Source organism: Myiozetetes cayanensis, unplaced genomic scaffold (assembly GCF_022539395.1).
Source record: "Myiozetetes cayanensis isolate MyiCay16 unplaced genomic scaffold, myiCay2020 scf5-8, whole genome shotgun sequence".
Classification (NCBI taxonomy): Eukaryota; Metazoa; Chordata; class Aves; order Passeriformes; family Tyrannidae; genus Myiozetetes; species Myiozetetes cayanensis.
In genome coordinates this window covers 27,970,999-27,991,655 of record NW_026087742.1, presented here as the reverse complement: position 1 = coordinate 27,991,655, position 20,657 = coordinate 27,970,999, and the positions used below count along the sequence as shown (strand labels likewise).

General features: G+C 37.5%; 2 protein-coding genes across 2 annotated transcripts in view; one reads left to right on the top strand and one right to left on the bottom strand.

The window, feature by feature from the left end:
- CRACR2A (calcium release activated channel regulator 2A) overlaps nucleotides 1-6,798 on the top strand; it is a 72,240-nt gene extending 65,442 nt beyond the window's left edge. Inside the window, exon 20 of the mRNA XM_050333543.1 lies at nucleotides 6,294-6,798. The gene's annotated coding sequence lies outside the window, so the exon portion shown is untranslated. The remainder of the gene's footprint in view (nucleotides 1-6,293) is intronic.
- The window catches only part of PRMT8 (protein arginine methyltransferase 8), a 57,705-nt gene continuing 41,096 nt past the window's right edge, over nucleotides 4,049-20,657 (bottom strand). Inside the window, exons 5-10 of the mRNA XM_050333545.1 lie at nucleotides 18,000-18,142; nucleotides 17,529-17,616; nucleotides 14,912-15,027; nucleotides 9,546-9,696; nucleotides 7,132-7,253; nucleotides 4,049-5,495 (exon numbers count right to left, since the gene is read on the bottom strand). Coding sequence (XP_050189502.1) covers nucleotides 5,412-5,495; nucleotides 7,132-7,253; nucleotides 9,546-9,696; nucleotides 14,912-15,027; nucleotides 17,529-17,616; nucleotides 18,000-18,142 — 704 coding nt within the window. The 3' untranslated portion in view covers nucleotides 4,049-5,411. The remainder of the gene's footprint in view (nucleotides 5,496-7,131; nucleotides 7,254-9,545; nucleotides 9,697-14,911; nucleotides 15,028-17,528; nucleotides 17,617-17,999; nucleotides 18,143-20,657) is intronic.

Below are 20,657 nucleotides of genomic sequence, written 5' to 3'. Positions count from 1 at the left end.
ATGTTGATTGCAAAAATTTTGAGATCATAAAAACCTTTTCCTTTCCCTTCAGCTGTATTTGTGCTCTGGAATAATTCTTTGTCTAAAGGATGGGTGCTCTGCTTTAGCAGCTGTCTGTGAGCAGTGGTCTGCATCTTTCTCCATCTCAGCTGTGTAGAGCACGTCTTTTACCATTTTTTTTGTCTATCCCCAGAAGCAGCAGCTATTTTCAGGGAACACTCTTGTTCCCTGTAGGCGTACTACTGCCCTGGCTCACCTCAGTCAACATACTGTGCAGAAATATAATTTTTCTGGGAAATCTCTAGCTCATGATTCACATCTTCTTTAAATATATTGTTTTATCGGATCTGAAACACCAGGTTTATTTCTTTAGTTACTCTTCAAGAAGATTTGTAGGTGCTGTAAATTCACATTTAATTTTTAGGAAGTTTAGATCTAAAGGATTTGTCTTCCACCCACGTGCCTGTGTGCTATGGGGATTAACATCTCTGAGAAATGTTGAAAATAAATGTTTCTTCAAAAAAGACTAGAACCCTCCCACTTTTCCAGTTGGAAGTAGTCTGTGAATACTGAGTGCCTATTGAAAAAGAAATCATGTGGCTTTGTTGTATATTCAAACTAGGCAAGTGCACACAATGGCATAAACTTAGACCTTATATGCCACCCTGAAAATTACTTGTAAAATATGTCCTCAATGCCACCAACACAATGCAGTAAGAGAACCTGAAGTTGTCTTTGGGGTTATATTCTTTGCAAAACCCTTAGGTACATTTGTTAAAACTTGTGTAACAGAAGCAATATATACTTAGACTCTGTTAGAAGGAAAAAAAAGGAAGGAGGGATTATAGGTGGATATGAGGTGTAATTCATATAAAAGGCCAGGGTGCAATCATGGGTTGTATAGGGAGGAGAGGAGGTACCATGAGGGAACTAAGGTGGGAACTAATTGTATCTTCCAGTAACTAATGCAGATTACAGTGAAAACAGAGCCAGACTCTTCTCAGGGGCAAATAGGAAAATAACAAGGACCAACAGTCCCAAGTTAAAACACAAGAAATTCCAGTTGAACATAAAGTGCTTATGTGAGATTAGCCCAGCATTGGAACAGCTGCCAAGAGAGGCTGGGGAGTCTCTGTTCCTGGAAATCACATAATCCCAGAATGGTTAGGTTTGGAAAGGACTACTGGAGGTCATGTAGTCTAAATCCTGCCCAAGCAGGGTCCCTTAGAGCACATTACTCAGGTGGCTTTTGAATATCTCTAGGAAGGAGATTCCAGATCCTTTCCGGGCAATCTGTTCCAGTGCTCGGTCACTTGCACAGTAAAGTTTTTCCTCATATTCAGGTGGAACCTCCTGTGCATCAGTTTCTGCCCACGGCCTTTCGTCCTATTGCTCAGCATCTGGTCCATCCTGTTGACACCCTCCCTTAAGATACTTACATATTTTGATGAGGTTCCCCTCTCAGTCTCCTCTTCTTGAGGCTGAACAGGCCCAACTCCCTCAGCCTTTCCTCTTAAGAGAGATGCTCCAGGCCCTCAATCATCTTTGTTGCCCTCCACTGGACCTGCTCCAGGAGCTCCATGTCTTTCCTAACTGAGCAGCCCAGAACTGGACACAGCACTCCAGCTGTGGCCTCACTAGGGCTGAGTAGAGGGACAGGATCATCTCCCTGAACCTGCTGGCAAAGCTCTTCCTAAAGCACTCTGGCTGGCTCATGGACAACTTGTCCACCAGAACCCTCAGGTCCTTCTCTGCAGAGCTGCTTTCCAGCAGGTCGGATCCCAGCCTGTACTTTCTTATCTTCTTAAAGCAGGTATTTATTCTTCCTTATATACATTGGGCCACCTTTATAAAATTATCTTCTAAGTGAATGAAGTTTCTCTTGGTTATGTATAATCAAATCTGTATTTGTTAGATTATCAGTTAATATTAAATTTAAAATCCTGTAAGAAATTATCTCTGAGAAGGTTCTTCAAATTAGCTCTGTAGTAAAAGCATGCCACCTTGGGTAATACTATTGTTTATATTCTGAACTGTTTCAACCCCTATTAAAAGTCTAAACTGATGTAAAAAGGCTCTAAACTTCCTAATTTTACACATAGGAAGGTCCCTAGAACAACCTCTGCAAAAACCAAGCTAAGCCTGAATCTTTAATACATCTGTCAAGGGCCAGTTTGTGCTGGGAATAAGAAATGCATATGAGAATGGAGTCACACTGTACTGTTCTGTAGAGAACCTTGGGAATACAGAGTGGCCCTCCTAACATTACAGACTACTTCCTTACAAGCACTGCAAGTTTGAATTGCCCACTATGCCTTTCAGACCCATGCTCAGTATTTAAAGTTTTTTTGGATGTTTCTTTGTGTTTCAAGTGACAGGAAAATCCCTGAGAGGAGTTTTAATACTTTTGCCTTAGATCAGAGTCAAGGCAGAGGTGACCAGCTTTCTCTTTTCTCCAGTGCTGTACTACTCATCAGGGAAAGTTTTTTGTGTAAATACTGTATTTCAGTTTCTTTCTCATGCTCTGTCCTAAGCTCATGCTCTTCTTTTCCTGTCAGTGGGAGGGAAATTAAACGCTTTAAACATGTGTCTGTTTCAGTTGTCAGCAGTCATTTTGTCATTAATATTTTAATGTAAAGCTTTGAAAACCAGTGGCTTTGGTTCAACCCTGGAGTCCACAGGAGGCCTTCTTGTTCAAGCCTGGAGAAAATTAGGCTCAGACTCTGTGGTAGGTACCCAGACTTGCTGGATTGCTGAGCAAAACCTAAGAGCCAATTACACCTGGCCTGCAAGTTTTTGCGTACCAGTTTCACGAATGCTGACATAACAGATCCTATGTGTGCTGAACTTTTGGTGCTTTTAAAACCTTTGTAGTAGGTAACACCTATAATGGCCTTGGAAACCTGAATTTGCTTTTTGATCACTTTGATTTTAAAGACACTCAGCCACACTGCAGTAGGTACTCTCATTTCTTTTTGTGATGGAGAAATATGTGATATGTTTCAGAAATGAAGAAAAGCACAAACCAGTTTTCCAGGACTGAGTGTCCCTGAGGTCTGACTGCCATCCCAGAACTGTGCCATTAACAGTATCAGCCAGGACTTAATCGTGCAATGTTGAAGTGAATGGGCAGTTTAAGTACTAAGGCAAGGTGGCCACTGGCCACTGTTGAAGAGAGACTTTCACCTCACTGTCAGTAGTTGAAAGATGAGCCAGAAAGGGCAGTCAGTGTTCAACACTGCTTGAATGCCTCTCAAATTGGTTAATGAGTTGTCCTGATCAAGTTTGTTTTTTTTTTTTTCAGCTTCTTGACTAGTGCTGTCTGTCAGGCAAAATGGCACATTCTCTGTTAAGACCCTTGGGATTTTTTTTTTTTTAATGGTCTTTTCCTTGTTTCAAACAAGGTGTGGGATTTTTTTTCTTCTTTGTTATTCTTTTAATAATAAACTTATTAAAGATTCCTGCAGTGGGCAAGAGAAGTAGATGATTTGAAGTGCTGTCATAGTATAATTCAGGCAAATGAAGCAATAGTCTTTCTTCTTTCAGTAACAGCTCAGTGATTAGTGGCAAAGGAGAGGATGAAGACATCATTTGAGCATCTCTATATAAATGAAGGGGCCTGAGAAAAAATCTGGTAGAATTCTTTACCTTAAAATTCTAGAATCACAGAAGTGTTCCTAGAAAGGGAACTTGCAGAGGGGTTTTTCCCAGTCCATTACTGAAAGAGTAGCTGAACTGATTCCCTGAAAATGACAGCAATATTTGACAGATAAAATCCGAGTGATTTTGTGAGGAAAGTTGTTCATCTTCATTTAAAAAAAAATGAAAGAAAAGTGCTTTAAAACAACAGTGATGCACTACATTGCAAAAAGCATCTTTTACTGCTGAAATACAGTTTAATTTCATTCTACATAGATACCATGTGATACAATCCCTAGATCGTAATCTTTAGACCATAAGAAAATGGAGGCACTGTACAGTTTCTGTGAAGGGAAAATCAATAAATACAGGTTTCTAAAGCATGAGAAGTTGACAAATACTGACAAAATACATCTTCAAGTATGCTTTATTTGCAGGTGATTAAAAAGATTTTTAGGCAAAAAACTAGTCAATCTTACCCAATACATGATAGAACGATTTAGTGCCTAATGCCAGACAGACTGGAAAATGCGTAGATAGGACTGATGACGCAGTTGTTGATGAATTACATGTGATTAAATGGTCCACATTCATATAGTAAAAAGACCTGATACATACATATACGGAATTATAAGCACTTAATGTTTTAACAATAAGCGGGAGATTTTGTAAGAAAAACAAGGGGCTTAAGGGGATGGGGAAGCTACAGACATCTTAGTATTATCAGAAGCCATTGACATTTTTAAAGACATTAATCTGTTCCTGCAAATCACTGCACTCTTGAGAATAGTATTTGCAATTTAAAACTTATCTAAAACATCACCAAAAGGAAACACTAATTCCTATTTTTTTAAATTATTTTGTATTAAGAATCTTGCAAAGAACTGAAATATGGCATGGCTAAAAAACATGAATTATCCACCATTTCAGAGACTTTGCATTCATCACATTTAAATACTAGGTGTCTGATTTCAGGTCTCATGCAAAATCCAGCTATAAAAACTCACCACAGAATATTTTCAAAGATAAAAAGCTAATGTTTTTTAAAGCTCTGACAGACATCCAGTTGTGAAGGTGAATTTCAAAACTAATGGTCCACATTTTCCAGAGGACATTCAAAAATATAGTTGTTGAACTTCCTGTAAATGTCCAGCTCTTATGTACACTTTGCATGAAGTATTTACCAAAGCTGTAACATTGGATGGACAGTTAATGGAATATATCACTGCCTAGAGTAGTGCCAGAGGTAACACCATTATCTTTCCATAACTGCATAATGAGAATTAAATATTCACAAAGCAAATTCCTATTATGAAATTACTTTTTTTCCCCATGTACAATATATATATATTCACTTATATTGAATATAAGTCCAGTAATACTATCACAGTAATGTGCTGTAGTAGTCTTTCATAGTGAGAAAACTGCCCTACTCATCTTAACATGCAAAGCTTGGAAGAACCAGAAATTCACAGTAAGTAATACAATTTGTATATGCATCTTCTGCCATCCTGAAGTTAACCAGAACACTCAAGACTGTTGCTTAATTTTTCCTATGTTTGACAAAAGCTACAGTTCTGTATACTGTACATTCACAGTGGGATCCCAGCCCCCCTGTACTATCTGCAAGAAAGATCAGGTTACCACTCTCCATCAGAGTAAACATTCTAGTAGTTAATAAAATAATCTTGTGAACAGTTGCTCTTAGCTTGAAGCTCAGCAGTTCAAGACTCGATAAAATTCTCCTTTTCATCTCTCTGAAAGGTTTCCTGCTAACGCATTTTGTAGTCATTAGATACTGACATTTCACATAGCTGTCCTTTAAAATCCAAGTCTACTGTGAAATCCAGGTCACGCTGTAAAAAGATTTAAATGTAACATGTAAGTAAAACCATCAGTTTAGTGTATCAATTCAGTTATCATTGCTTGAGTTGAAAAGACCTGCAGATTCAAGAGATACCTACAGTGATTTCTAACTTCTTTTGGTTTTAAATGGTGCTAACACTGAAAAAGCAGGGTGTAGGATGTGTAATAGCATTCACCATACAATCTATGCTTAGGTCATATTTCTGTATTCTTCTTGAGGCTGATTTAATGTCCCGATTACTACTAGGAAGCTTCTGAAGTGCTGTTACCATACATATCGTATAAAAATTTCTGAAGGGTATTCCCCATTGAGATGCTCCTTATCTAGACTAAAGGGCTTTCACACTAGGGGTTACTCCAGAATAGATCTAATAAACTTCCCTGTAGTCGTTCTTTATCTTATAATGACATGGTTTTAGGAAAGAGGCACTACATAGCCCTACAAAAGGAAGCTCTGACTCTACAAGCTCTTGAAAGCCTTCATCTTTCCTTTTAAACAAGGTGGTCTCTCTGTTTGATGACATCTATCAAGAACACATAAAATTTTAGCATGTAAATCTGCATTCAGGTGCTTACTGCTGTGCAAACAAATTTGAGATATTTTATTCATTTCTGTCAAAGAAAATTGATATGCCTCAACCCAAAAGAAAATGTTCCACTCCCCCAAGGACAATATGAAGGTGGGAAACAGACTATTTTCCTCTCTTTCACAGCAAGCTGTAGCTTCGGGGCGAATGTGTTTCTTTTAATGCCAAGTTTATTTTGTGTTTATTTCTTCCCCTGTATAGTATTCCACTACTATGAAAACCATATCCAAGCTGTGTTTGGTACAAAAATGGAAAAGTGACACAAAAAAGGAAGACAATGAAATGTTAAGATTTGCTGCAATCAACAAATGCAATAGTTCAACAATTACAACTACTGCAGCTACGTCTCATAGTCTACTTACAAGTTAAAAGAAGTACTGAATAACTGACATGGAGGGATTCAACCCATAGCACAGAAATTGAGGAAGTTTTCACCTGTCGTAGTGTGAAATCCATCATGCTTTAGTTTTAGTCTTGAATAAAACACCGCATTGTTTATGGAAAGCCACAATTTTTAAACAACCCTGTCACTTGATTAGTGAGTTAAGTACATTTGATCAGTGAGTTCACACAGACATTCAAATGAATTGTGTCACTTGATTTCCTACTGGAGAGTTCTTGGGCACTGAGTGGGAAATCACGCAGTGGCCATAGATGTGGAACTGAAGTACTTACTCTTGATCATCCTATGTTGGCAGAAGGGATCTTACCACTGATTTAAGTGACAGTATGAAGAGACCCTTGCCTATGTGCTTCACAAAATTTGAATAAAGCAGATTGCAGAGGACAGACAGCTGACTGGGTGATGCATTTGAATCCTTTCTCCCCATGCTAGCTTGTTTGCAGGCTGACTTCTGTAACATTAGTACTGCTGTATCGTTGCAGTCATCAGCTCTGGTGAAGCTGTGACTAGAGCTTTTGCTAATAAACATGAATGCCTTTAGCATTCTCATGGTTTTTACTAGTATGCATTTTCTTTACTGTTGATTATAGTTTGTGATCAATAGAGTTGGAATTAGAATCAGGGATGCTGACTTACCACATTTTTTGCATTTGGTTTCATGGATATAGTTCCATAGATTTCTTCTCCTCGTCTCACAGTTAAATAGTCCTCTAAGTAGAAGACAGTTTGCTTCCAGTGAGTATAAGGAGCATCAGGTGCTAAAAAATATATATGGGTATTACTTATCAAAATTTCTTACATGTCTTGCAAATGAAATTAAGACTTGGGAACAATTGCAAAAAACCCTTTCTTCTCACAGAATGCTTTAACTTATGTACTATACTAGTAAATGTACTTTACACCAACACAATTAATTCTTCAGCTGTCAGTGGGTTGTCTTCTAATTTTTACTGGAATATGCCAGACATGAATCACACCCAGCAAGAAGGATTTCACAAAGGGGGTTACAGAGCAAGACAGGCACTTTTTGATGCTTTCCTTTCAACCCACACATGTTCAAATTGGGGAAATCTTTACCACTAAGTGCTTTGAATGTCAGAAGTCTAAATTAGTTCAGAAAAGAATTACACAAAATCATCAATAAATTATTATTTACAATGTCACAGATGAAACCTTTGATTCATGATCCCAGAACAACAGATTTCATAGTTTCCAGGAGGATAGAGCTGGTGAAAGGGTACTTGCACCTTGGTCTGGCTTTGGATTTTTAAAAGGCAGATAGTGTGGGCAATCTGCCAGAGATGGAAACTGATCTAAATTAATTTCTTGTCTTGCTTAGCAGAATCACTTTGACAGTCCTCTGCTATTTCAAACTGTAAATTATTTTTTTTTCTGATTTAAATTCAAACCTTTGAGCAGTGCCTAATGAAATTACATTGGTTACTTAGCACTTCTACCATTTCTGCAGTCAGGAGCATCTAGGAAGCTAAGAATACCTAAACAAGTTCAGAGACTTCCTGACCTGGCAAAAATCCTCTGATAAATTTATTTGTCTTCTATTTGTATCCCCAGTCACATGAGGCCATTTTATTATATCATACTAATAATATATTAACACTGTGTAATAAAATAATGATCTTATTTAATTTCAACATCAATATTAAAAAAATATTTGGATTTTGAAATTTTTTGTGACTGGGGAAATACTGTTGTTTTTTCAAAAACACGTTGGGACAGGAATTTTTAACTTCTTTTTTCCCCAAAAATTCTAGTATCAGAAGACTGATATAAACAAAGTTTTTCTCAGAAACCGTGCTGGCAAACTTGTATCTTCCAAAAGAAAAGTATTTTACCAGATAATTTCTCTCTCTGTGTCCAGACAGTTTTAATGACTCCTAATCACAATATTTTAAATGGAGAGATCTTCTTGTAGGAGTTCAGATCCAGACTGTTTACTATTTGGACATGCCTCTGTAAAACTCTTAAGTGAAAACATGTTAGATCAAAACTAAATGGAGTTTATATTTTAAATTGTAACTGCTACCTTGTACACACACATGTACATGTGTGTATACCCTTTTGCAGAGCTGTGTTCCTTAGAAAAGCCTGACATAACTGGAAACTTGTGCCCCATGAAGGGTGTATGTGTGTGGGGGTGTGGGTTTGTGTAATGTAGGCACAGGTCTTCAGGTCCACTCCAAATCACATACTTAGTTTCTTCATAATTAAAAAGACTACATATCAATCAAGGGGCACTTCATCATGTCCTACAAACTGGTATATTTTACTGAATTCAGTTTGCCAACAGACACCAGCTGAGAATCTAGACCAATCTTCCAGACAGTGGTGACCTTCAGCAACAGATGGCCAAATGACTTTTTTATGGAGTAACTTCTTCTGCACCTGCCTTATCATGATGTACTAAACAGAGGCAGAGAAACACTTCCTTCAACCTCCTGTATGCAGTCAGGCTAATACAGGATGAGGTTTTTGCATTTCTTACAACACTCTGTGGTTTATTCAGTCTGTTAAATGATGCCTTAAAGGAATGGGGTTATTCTTTTAAATTTCTGCTCACCAAGGTAAGTTAGAGTTTCACATTGTTAGAGATGATTTACATAAGCAGTGTGTGCTTGGAAAGAATTATGATTTTGTCCTAGAGTCAAGAGACAAGCAAGAGCTTTATTGAGTTTTGGATTTAGGGAAAACTAGGATGCAGAGCTGCTATCTCTCACTGAGCTGATAATTCTCTATCTAATCTGAAAACTTGACATGGGATTTAGATACAACTGGTGAGGGGCATAAACTCCTAGGTCATAATTCCCACTGAACCCTAAGCTTGGCAGCCATAGTGAAATCCTGCCTCTGTTTCTATAGAATTCCTATAAGCAGTTGCTCTTTGCCCATCTTGTTCACCTCCCCCAGAATCACAATTATTTTTATCACTGAAATTCAAACCTGGTGGTACATTAAACCTTTCTGCACCATCTGACCAGCAGAACTGCTAGACTGATAGCAACAGAAATGAAACTAAAAGAAATACAGATTACCTGTAGAAAATCCCATCTTCTTGTGGCACTTTGTAAATTCGATATTAAAATAGGTGACCAAGGCATGAATGTAATCATTACGTTGAATTTGGAGGCAGAATGCAGAAGTAAATGCCAATTCTTCAGTCTTCACTGTATAAATATCTACTTCCTGTTTTGAGGAGAAATAAAAAGGCATTTACATGCAGAAGTTTGTGACTCTCAGGCAAGTGTTGAGCGATGTACTTCAGCATTTTATTTAATTATCAGCCCCAAAGGCAACTGGCAGCCCTTTAATACTGTAAGAAATCAATGGTACATTGGAATATATCAAAAAAATAGTGAATGGTCCAGTTATCTGAGTAAGCTGACAGAACATGGCAAGACAGGCCACTCACTGAAGAGTATGTTGGGAATGGTAGGGAGGGAATCAAGGTAAAAACCTGCCTTGATGAATGCAGGCATGATGGACATTGAAATGAAGATACAGGTCCAAGTTCACAGACCTTTTGTTATCGGGGACTGTCAGCACTGAGGAAAGATGGCAGAGTTGGGTTTTTAATAAAAATAAACTTTTGATTTGTTTGTGCATCTCTGGAAGGGAAAGTGATTTGACCATGTCAAGCAGTTGAAACATTTGAGGTGTGACAGGGTCCTGCTTTCTAGTGGTAATGCTTTCTAGCCCTTTGTCAGATAACTGATTCCAAGTGGACAGTCCACAGGGATCTTACTCTTGAATAAGACAGAAGTAAATTATGTAAACTGTACTAAGTTTGATTGCAGTAGTTGGAACCAATGATGTAGTCTTTAAGATTCCATCAATGTTTAAATCTCCCTCTTCAAGGCTGAAACTGTGTTTTCCAGATGGATCTGATTTTCCCAGCTTTTGGTATTGCTTTTATCTGGGTTATTTCCAGAACTTGTAGTCATGATAAGGAGGATAATAAGTCTGCAATACTACTAATTGTGTTCTAATGCTGTGGGAAATCGGTGCACTTTTTGATATACTCATTGCTCATTCTGATACCCTCATTGCTCATGTGTACAGAGAAGTTTTGTAGGCAGAAATCAAATTTTCTCTACCAGCCTATGCCAGGAATTGTATCCCTGATGTCACCAGCATTTCTTCAGACCCACCCAGCAAAAATGGAGGACAGAGTCTAGACTGCCCATTGGAGGGCTTTTTTAGGCCTGTCTGGTTAGCATTATTGCTCAAGAACAACTTAAACATTATGAAAATTATTGTACTACATTACAATGACACCCCGAGGCACTAGTGTTTATAAGTGACCCATGCATATAATTGGTCATTTAAAGCTGTGATAGCCTTAAAATGTTTTGGGGGTTTTGCCCTTAAAAGAAAGTAAGAAAAAAGCACAGTAGGAATAAGAACTTCTGAGGTCTCCTAGCAGAGATCCACAGCAGACTGCAAAATTTGCTTTGACAAGCTAGACTGGACTGGTGAGCTGATAGCTGCAGATTTCTGTAATTTTTGATGTCTTTTTAGTGGTATCACTGTGGGGAAATTGTGACTTTAGTCTAAAAGTGAGGCACATAAAAGGGAACTAGCTCCCTCTCTCTGAGCTGTGTTGGCTCTGCAGGGTAAAGTGGAATCAAAAGAACCAGGAAATATTTTCATTAGAGAACTTAGTAGAAATTTATCAAAAATATTGAACAGATGGTCTGCCTAAAATGTTGGTCACTTTCACAGTCTTTTTTTTAAGGACAGAAACATGCCTTTTTTACTATGCAAGGTGGGAGACAAATGTGTGGGGGGTTTTATTAGTTAATATAATTTTGAGAATGGATAAGTCCAGTTTTGGTGATCTCTCTGAATTCTAGTCTGGCTACCTATATATTCTTATATTCAATTGTGCTGCTTATTACAGCTAACTGCACAGGGGACAAACACTATCATTGCATAAAATAAATGGAAAAGTCATGATTTACCAGGTTTCATTCAGGTTTCAACAACAACAACAACAATAACAACAACAAAATGGGCATAGTTATGCAGGGATCTGATAAAAATAGAGCTCTTTATTATCACAATACAAAAATAGAATGTTTTAAACTAAGCAGCAGTAAAAATGTCAGAATTATCAGCTGAATAAGGGGGTTCAGACCATGGTTGACACTGCATGAAAGACCATGAGACATCCCATGGTACATGTCCCTGTTGCACAGAGAGAGAGAGAGAGGTTCAGTTTTCACATTCCCTTCATAAAGAATGGTTCCTGGACTGTCCTGTGGCACAAATTGCTTTAGGGTTGAGCAAACAATGTATAGACGATCATTTGGAATCAACAGTGAGGTTGAGATGCCATGTTGCCAGCTACTGTGTATTTGTTGTTTGAATGGTATCACCCAGACAGCTCCCTTCTAATGGGAGAAACAGCTCTCAATCAGGTTTGCTCATAGAAAAAATGCTGACTTGCTGCCTGTCCCGTTTCTTCATATGAATTAGAATTAAGGTTGCTTCTAGAGTGCCACAGCACCTCTTTTCTGATCCCCTTCCCAGACAGTCTCCGATAAACAAGAATGTTGCGTAATTTTTTTCTTTTTTTTTTTTTTTGTGCAAGGAAGGCAGTTTGTGATTTAAGTATCATTAAACTGTGTAATCTTGAAGTGGTGTCTGATCTGCAGGAGCTGTAATCTGTACTTGGAAAGAACACAGAAACAGACTTTTTTTGTTCTTTTTTAGTTCTATGTCTAGATAGGGAAGGATATTCAGGAAAGCTTAACAGTATTTTTTATTACAAACTGGATGTGGCATGTCCTTTGTTCTTGTTTGGTTTTGTCAGTTTTTGCCAGTCTTTCATTGCAGGTTTTTCTACAGGTGTGTGAACCATGTTATTTTATTATTATTGTTATTGTTATTTTGTTATTATGTTTGTTATTATTGTTATTGTTATTTTAGTCTCTGGTGCTGATACCAAATCAGAATTAACAGGTAGAAAAAGTTTTCAGTCAATTCAAAACCATTTGTATTTTTCCGATATACAAGGGGATCAGAGAAGAAAACACAACTGTTTTACTGAGTTTGAAACAAACTTCCTTTTTTTTGGCAGTATTACTGAAAGCAGTAAGCCCTCAATAGGACATCTATACACTTATCCTGAGTTCAGTTATTGACTGATGGTTTCAAGATGCTTCGATGCCACTACGCTCCCTGGCTTGGAAGTTAAAACAGAGGACTCCCACTCCTGTGCCCCTGAGATACATTTAAGAGATCATTCAAAAGGGAGTGGCTTCCACAACACAGAACATGCTGTATTCTCTGCATACCACCCCCAGTACACCTGTGGCCTAGTGGCTAGAGTTCCTTAAAGGATTCAAGACTTATATGTTACATCCAGTTTCTGAGGAGTACAAAACAGGAAATTTTACTCAAGTCTCCAACATTTTAGCTAAGTGTCATGGTTACACAGCGTGCAGGGGCTGATGTCTTATTTTGCTGATTTTGTAGAAGAATTCAGAGCATCTAAATTGGGAATCAAAATAACTGCAGTAGCACAGGGCTCTGACTGGTCTCTGAGGAATGCATCTAGTGACTAGTCCATCCACTGACTAATGTAGAGAGAACCCAGACTCATCTGGTAGGCATCATAAGTTAGCTGGCTTTGGGTTGAATGCACCCCTAAAAATCCCTCTGTGAATCTAATATGAACAAGCTGTGCCATCTTGAAGTGCTGTAATAAAACATTTAAATAATTAAACATTATGGCTTTGTTTATTCTCAAATGTTTTCTTAGGCTAACATAATTTTCTGAATTCACAAATATTTTCAGGATGAAAGAAATATACTTTATATAAATACACCATGTGCAAAAGTAAATTAAATTAAAAAAAACACCTAACAATGCAGACTCTGTTTTTTCTGCTTCCATACTGCTAGCTTGAACATAGGCCTCCCTCCTTCATGCCTTTCATTAACAATTTTCTATTTTTTTAGTGATCAGTTTGTGAGATTAGTGACAGATTCTGGAATGGAAAGTGGTTTCTGACTGTGTAGTTATTACCTGCTTTGCTCCCACAGTGCCTCTACATGGTACAGCACCATACAATGTATGGACAAAAGATGTCAAAACTAAATATAAAACCTGAATAGAAACACTTTGAAAATTTCTGTCTGTCTTCTTAAAACCAATTACTTTCAAAACCCTTCTAAATAAAACACTTCATTTAAGGGTATGCAGCTTTTTATTCCAGAGAAGCCAACCCATTTTGTCCCTTTACCTCTTACTCTCTGGACATATTTTACACAGACTAAAGAGCTGTTTCTTTTGTGTGTATTGCAATTTTAAATTGCTCTGGCTCAGGCTGTTTTCAGGCACAACCATCCTGTGTTCCCCTCAGTGCAGATGGACTGTGCATGCATACGTTGTCACACAGAGTTTCTACTTCTGTTCCTTTCTGCTGCTTTCAGTAAAGGTTCTGCAGACTAGAGGTATGTCTTTCCTGGAATGCTTAATGCTGTGTTTGCTCTTGTCAAAAAGTGAAAGTGAAAAATTAAAACTGACTCTTTGTGATAAATGAACATACTCTTGGATTCATGGACCTGATCCTTCCACTGCTATTGACGCAGACAGCCTCATTTATGAGAGTAGTCCCACATGAGGAGGCTTCCTTCACGTGGAAGGAATTTTAGAGCTTTAAAGTATTCCTGCAGGCAGTTCCTATATTCTTAACGTGATCTTGTGAAAAGGGATCAGTGACCATTCTGTCTTATATGTAGGACAGGGTACAAGCTAACCTCTGAATGGAAACGTTGGGGATGGGAGAATACAGTAATATCCTGGATAAGGCTAAGAACTAGGAAGTTACACAAATAAATTAGGTTTCATTTCTGATCACATTCTGGAATAAGTTAGTTATATCATCAGACAGACAAGAAACTGATGCTTCCATCTTTTACTGCAAACAGAATTCATTTACCCCTTCTTCTCAGCAGCATTCCATCAGTAATTTCCAACCTCTGTTTACAAGAAGGCAGGGCAATTAAAATTCGTATCTAAAAACACCATGTCTCTCTTTATCCAGTATTTGCATATGTAAAATTTGTAAGAGTCTTGAGTTACAGCTTGCAGTAGCCAAATGAGTGGAGTCACAAGAAGCATCTTGCTTTTGGGTATTCCGTAAGAAATTAAGGTATCAATTTTCATGCTTAGCTCATGTGACAATATTGAGCATGTACAACATACCAATACTGACTAATTTAAAACTGCATGACTTTCCTTCTCAGCATGGTAGCATTCTATGATGTTGGCTTCTGCAGCTAGATAAAAGCATATAAAGATAGCAGTAAAACATAAGCAGCAGGTCTCCAAAGAATCCTACAGTTAGTTGTAAACATTCATAATTAAGTATATTTGGAATTACCAAACCTTTATTAAACAGGCATTGGTCACCACTTGCTTTGGATCTACTATGTCCACCAACGGCTCCTTCATGGCAACATCCCTAATACAGGTCATGTCAAAGCCGTACACATTCTCCCACCCTGCCAATGCAAATAGATGTGTCAAGATTAGCAGTAATAATAGAAAGTGCATTTTGTTTCTCAAAGCATCTTTCATTTGAAAGAATTTCTACCATCCCCTAATTTTCAGATTCCCTCTTTAGCTCTTTGCTCTCTGCCCCACTTGTCTTTGTCTTTATTGCTATTTTACAGATAATGCAGCTATGGTAAAATAACCCCTCAATGTACATCTTTGAAGAAGTGGCCTTTATTCTTTGGTGTCACCAAAGCCACGTTATATGAGATTTATTGTGGTTTTAGACATTTGGGAGTGTTGCCCAAAATCATATAATATATCAGGCCGAGTCTTTCGAATAGCTGTTAGGGTTATTCTATCCTTTCCTATCCATTCTGGTTAATGCTTTTTTTTTTTTTTTTTTTTTCATAGATTGCTATTCAATCAGCACTTTGCATGCTCTTTTGATTATTTAAGTAGTCTTAGTTTCAGCAAGTGAATTACTGACAGGAGTAGAATTACAGGTGTGTTTCAATATTTGGGACATCTGCAAGTACATCATGGCAGAAAAGCAAGAGAGAGAAAGTGGTGGTGCAGACAGATAGTGAGATGGAAATAACTGAAAACACAGGGTACATAAAGTGAGGGGGAAAGAGAAATTAGAGGTGAAATTAGAAAAGGAAGTGTCTTAAAGGAAAACAAAATTTTAGAAGAGAAAAAAGAACCTGAAATTTTTTTTAAGATTATGACAGGTCCCGCCCCCAAGTCGAGAACAGATGTATTTTCAGTCAGAAAAGAAAAAGGTTCAAGGTCTAGAAAGGAAAGGGTTCAAAAGCAAGGTGAAAAAAAGGTGTAGAGGATTTTAGGCCAAAATGGCTTTGATTCCTTTATGGAATGGATGCCTCATACATCCAGCTGAATCTGTACATTTTGTAAGGAATTTAGCTGTCAAGATCATCATGTAACCAAGGAGAAAAATCTAGGCTGTGCTTGAGGAGGAGATATAATTCTTCCTGGTACCTTCAGAGACTTCTTGTCGCTGCCACACTGCACTGGGCTCACTTTTGACCCAAAACAGCAAATGTGACCAATTGGCAGTTCTGTGTATTAGTACTGAATTTGATTACAGAAACACCAAACTTTCTTCTGAGAGACAAGGAGTTAGGCATTTTCATTTAAAAGTTGAACCCACTAAATTAGCACAAACTTTTGTATGTATCTTTGATTAATATAACTGTTTAGGAATTTTGTGATTTTTTTTTCTGTCCCCTAATGGAAAATGCCTTTAAGTGAAATTGTTTAGATCTGAAAAATAAATAAAAGCAAAAAAATTCAAAAGGAAAGGAAAACTGAAATAATGTAAAACTTACTCATTTCATCACAACTATTATGATGTAATGATCAAATAAATCCAAACATGTGTGACCTGGGGACAACAAGCTGGACATGAACCAGGAGCATGATCTTTTAGTGATGAAAATGAACCACATGCTAAGACTTGAGGAGTGTCCAACAAAACTGGATTTGCTTAGCCTGGGACAGCAAAGACTAATGGTGGTATCTAATTGTTATCTGCTGCCACAGAAGCAAAGAATAAGTCAGATTCATTTCTGGTGATGAGGGAATGAAGGCAAATCTCAGGAATGATATTTAGAAACATGTTTACTCCTAGGGCTGCTTCACTCAGAGAAGTGACTGCAGTGCAGGGCCCTATGAGTGACTTGCTTTAACTGTGAAATCTGGCCTGCTTGTAGCAGGAGCCTGGACTAGGTCACCTGCAGAGGTCACTAACCAGTTATTCAATGATACTTCAAGGAAACCTTCCCAACATTTTGAAAGCAAAGGAAAAGTCAATTTTATGCATCTATATATAGATGCATAAAGAAGTATATATATATATATATATATATATATATAAAGTTGGAACCCTTTTTAACATAAAAGTAAAATTGACATTTCTAATCTTTATTTTTAATTTAAAAATTCGCACAGAAATTTTTTTTATAAAAGTTAAAAAAAGCATTACATCTTGTGGTGTTTTTTTTTTTCTTGACAAGCTTATTATGGAGATATAATTTTTTCTAAGTTTATTTCTTCACATTTACAATTAAATTGCATCTTATTATTTTTCTGTTCTTGTTATGTTAAAAAACAAAAACAAGGACCTGCATGGGAAAAGAATATTACCAATTTTCCTGGCTGTTATGATAGATTATATATTTATTGAAACAACTACAAAACTAAATCTCCTATAATCCACATTTTAAATACAGGTAGGGGTATTAATATAACTCCTAGCAAAGTCTACATCAACTTACTGATGCATCTTTATGCACTTTAAATTACTGCAAGTTTCCTGAATTTATCAGCAGACTAACATGTTCTTAGTGTTCACATTTAAACTGTTATTCTGGCCTGGTCAGTGAGATTTCTTGGCTTTTGCAATCCTTCTGCCAATAAAGAGATTACAGTAAGCCACTATAAATCAAGTATTTTAGGGAAATAACCATAGGAAAGTGTTACTTACAGTGAATTTTGAAGTCCTTGTACTGTCTGTCTTCAATTGCTACCACGTACAAAGCAGCTCGGTCTGGAAACATTAGCCCTCCAGGTTTCTGTTGATGAATTTTGGGGAAATGGATCTCGTAATCTATTCACCTGACAAAGACATCACATTTTGAACTGCACATACAAAAACCAGACAAGCACCCCTTGCATGCCTTTATTGTTTTCCTTCAGATTGTCACACCAGCTTTAATCTCAGCAATTCTTGCAGCCTGTAGCAATGGCATTAGGTAGTGCCTATACAAATTTCACCAGCCAGCAGCTAATCAAAAGCAAAGCTCTTTCACTGAGTTTCCCGTTTTTTATCTTAAAGCCTAAGAAATGGCATTTGGAGATGTAACTGAATTTGATTATGGTGCCAGTAGCAAAGGCTTGTAGTCAGAAAATAAATGATGATTGCTCCAGCAAGGAGTATGGCATGCAGAGCACCTACCAGCCACTTGTCTCGTGCGAAGATGACTGTGTTTAACATTGACTCATAGAACAGACAGTAACCCATCCACTCGCTGATGATGATGTCTACTTTATCCACAGGTAATTCAACTTCTTCCACTTTACCTTTAAATATTGTGATTACTGAAAAGAGAATCCAAAGAAATACGTTTCACATAATAAAACACCTGAACAAGTTCCTTACTGGTGAATGTCAGGCTGACCTTTTCAATGTGATTCTCTTCTTGAACGCCTGTAGATAAGGGGTGACTCCATGTGACTCAATGGATTTTAAACTATTTGAAAACTACTTGCAGTAAGTATAATAAAAAGAAGTTTTAGAATCAGTATAAAAGGGGAAAAAAAACACCAAAAAACCCACCAAAAAATCAAAAAAACCCAAACCAAACAAACAAAAAAAAACCAAAGGCCAAACAAAAACGCCCCATGTTTAAAAAACAGAAAAACAGGCCTTACCTGTTCACCTACATGATCTCATTTTACATGACCTTTGAAATTTGGAAGATTTCTAGATCATTGGCCAAGTAATGCAAAGAATTCACCTAGAATCCTTTAAACATGCCTTCAGGTTTACACATTCTCAATATTACCACTGAGATATTAGAGATTACTGAACTAGGATCTCATTCTCATCTGCTTTTCAAATATATGATGATGGATTCCCAATGAGGAAAACTAGGACTTATTCTTTCCATGAATTCTGGGGATCTGACTCAACTGAGAAAGTCATATCTAGCCTGACAGTACACAAACAAGAAAGTTTGTAAAAACAGTTCTCTCATGAAAAATAACTTTTCCTTCCTTTCTGCTTCATGATTGACTCATTCATCTCTAAATCTTCCATCTGTTTTAGACATGCACAACTTTCCAGAGTTACCCAAAGTGACTGCTGGGAAACACTGTTGTCAAGTACTTTGTCACCAAATTAGTTTCAAGGAAATTAAAAAACCTGCTAGGAGTTTGATGTAGTAGAATACCAAATCTTCAGAGACACTATTACTACACAGCACATTAAATTACTGGCAATACTGTATACTACTTATAGGACACTGATTATGCCCTGCAAAAGCAAATCAATGAGTAATGACAGAACTCTTCAATACCAGAACAGATATAGTGCTTAATGGAAAACTAAAAGGTGGTCCATATTCAGTTCAGTTGTAACAAATATTTTGTTCTAGGACAAGTGACACAAGTCACCAATCATTCCTCCTTTTTTAAAAAATACATTTCCTATTTACAAATGTATTTTCAGCTTGTGACAAATACCTTACCACTTGTGTTTCCCTGCTGTTTATATTGTTTGTTGCAGTACATAAAGTCTCATGGTCCTGGATTCTTCCTTGACCAGGTAACAGATGCACTTGAAATTTAGGAATAAGGTGGATAGGGAATATTTTACTTTCCATTACTAACTGATAACATTACTCTATTATTCTTAATTAATGGCAATTTTTATTGATGAAGTGGTCAACATTCAGTTTGGGAAAGATGAAGGTAATTTAATTTAGCTAGAACTATATTAGCTGGTTAAGAGTGGAAGTGTGGGTTAAGTGAATTTTAGAACTCAGTCTAGGAAAAATGAGGTTTGTCTTTCCCAAATACGTGCAGTACTAGTATGACTCTAACCAGATGTGACCACTTTATTTGCATAGCAAACTTTTAATCCAGACTGGCCCCTTAAGAGGTTCGGAACACTCTGATTCAGACTGGTAACACAAAGTTTCAGCTGGTAAGAGCAGCCTGATTGGAAAAGAGAAGAGTTCTCTTCTCTTTGCCATTCTTTAAACTTTCTTTAAACTTTAAACTTTCTTTCACAGTACTCAGTAGTTCATCTGTTGGTATACTGAAGATTATGCATGTCTATAAGCTCCAGTCATGAGTTCTCTTTAGTTCTCCTTTCTCCCAAGAATTTTCACTGCCACAATTCTTTCGGAGTGAATTTTAGCGCTGTTGACAGCTGCCAGACACACCTGCAGACTTCGAAGCCCTCTGTTTACATCTAGAACAGCCATAGTATAAGCAGCAGCAGCACAAGTTCCTCCCACCTCCCTTCATTTTGATGAAACTTCATAAGGCATCACGTGGGAACAGATTGTGCTGTCCCCAGCTGTATTGTATCTGTTCTGGGTTTTCTCTCGGTTCAGCCCCTTTTGCTGAGTCTGCATTTCTCTAAACATTTAGGGGAAAAAAGAGAAAAACTTCCATGAGCAGCAAGATCCTTTGGCTCGGTACCTGGCTGCATTAAAATGAAAGTGAATGCTGGTCAGTGTAGAGTGTGAAAGTGTAAATGTTAGTTCAGGTGTGTAACTTGTTTATACTGGAGGCCAAACTGCAGTCATGCAGACTGCTGAACCTGTCCAGGCAAGTCTCCTGACAAACGGGAGGGGTTTCTGCTTCTTCCTCTGCAGTTTCTTAGTGACTTGCTCCTTGCAGAAACAGGAGAAAGAAGCGGAGATAAATACCTTCTGCAACCTCTGGAGCACACTGGAACCTTCTAATTTATTCTGACAGTGGTCCCTTCACACACGATTTCCGTTGCTGGAAATCTAAATGCAAATTGATTTGTGGTATGCTATTTTTGTTCCTATCTGATAAAAGGCCACTCCAGGAATATACGAGCTGTGCACCAAAGGTG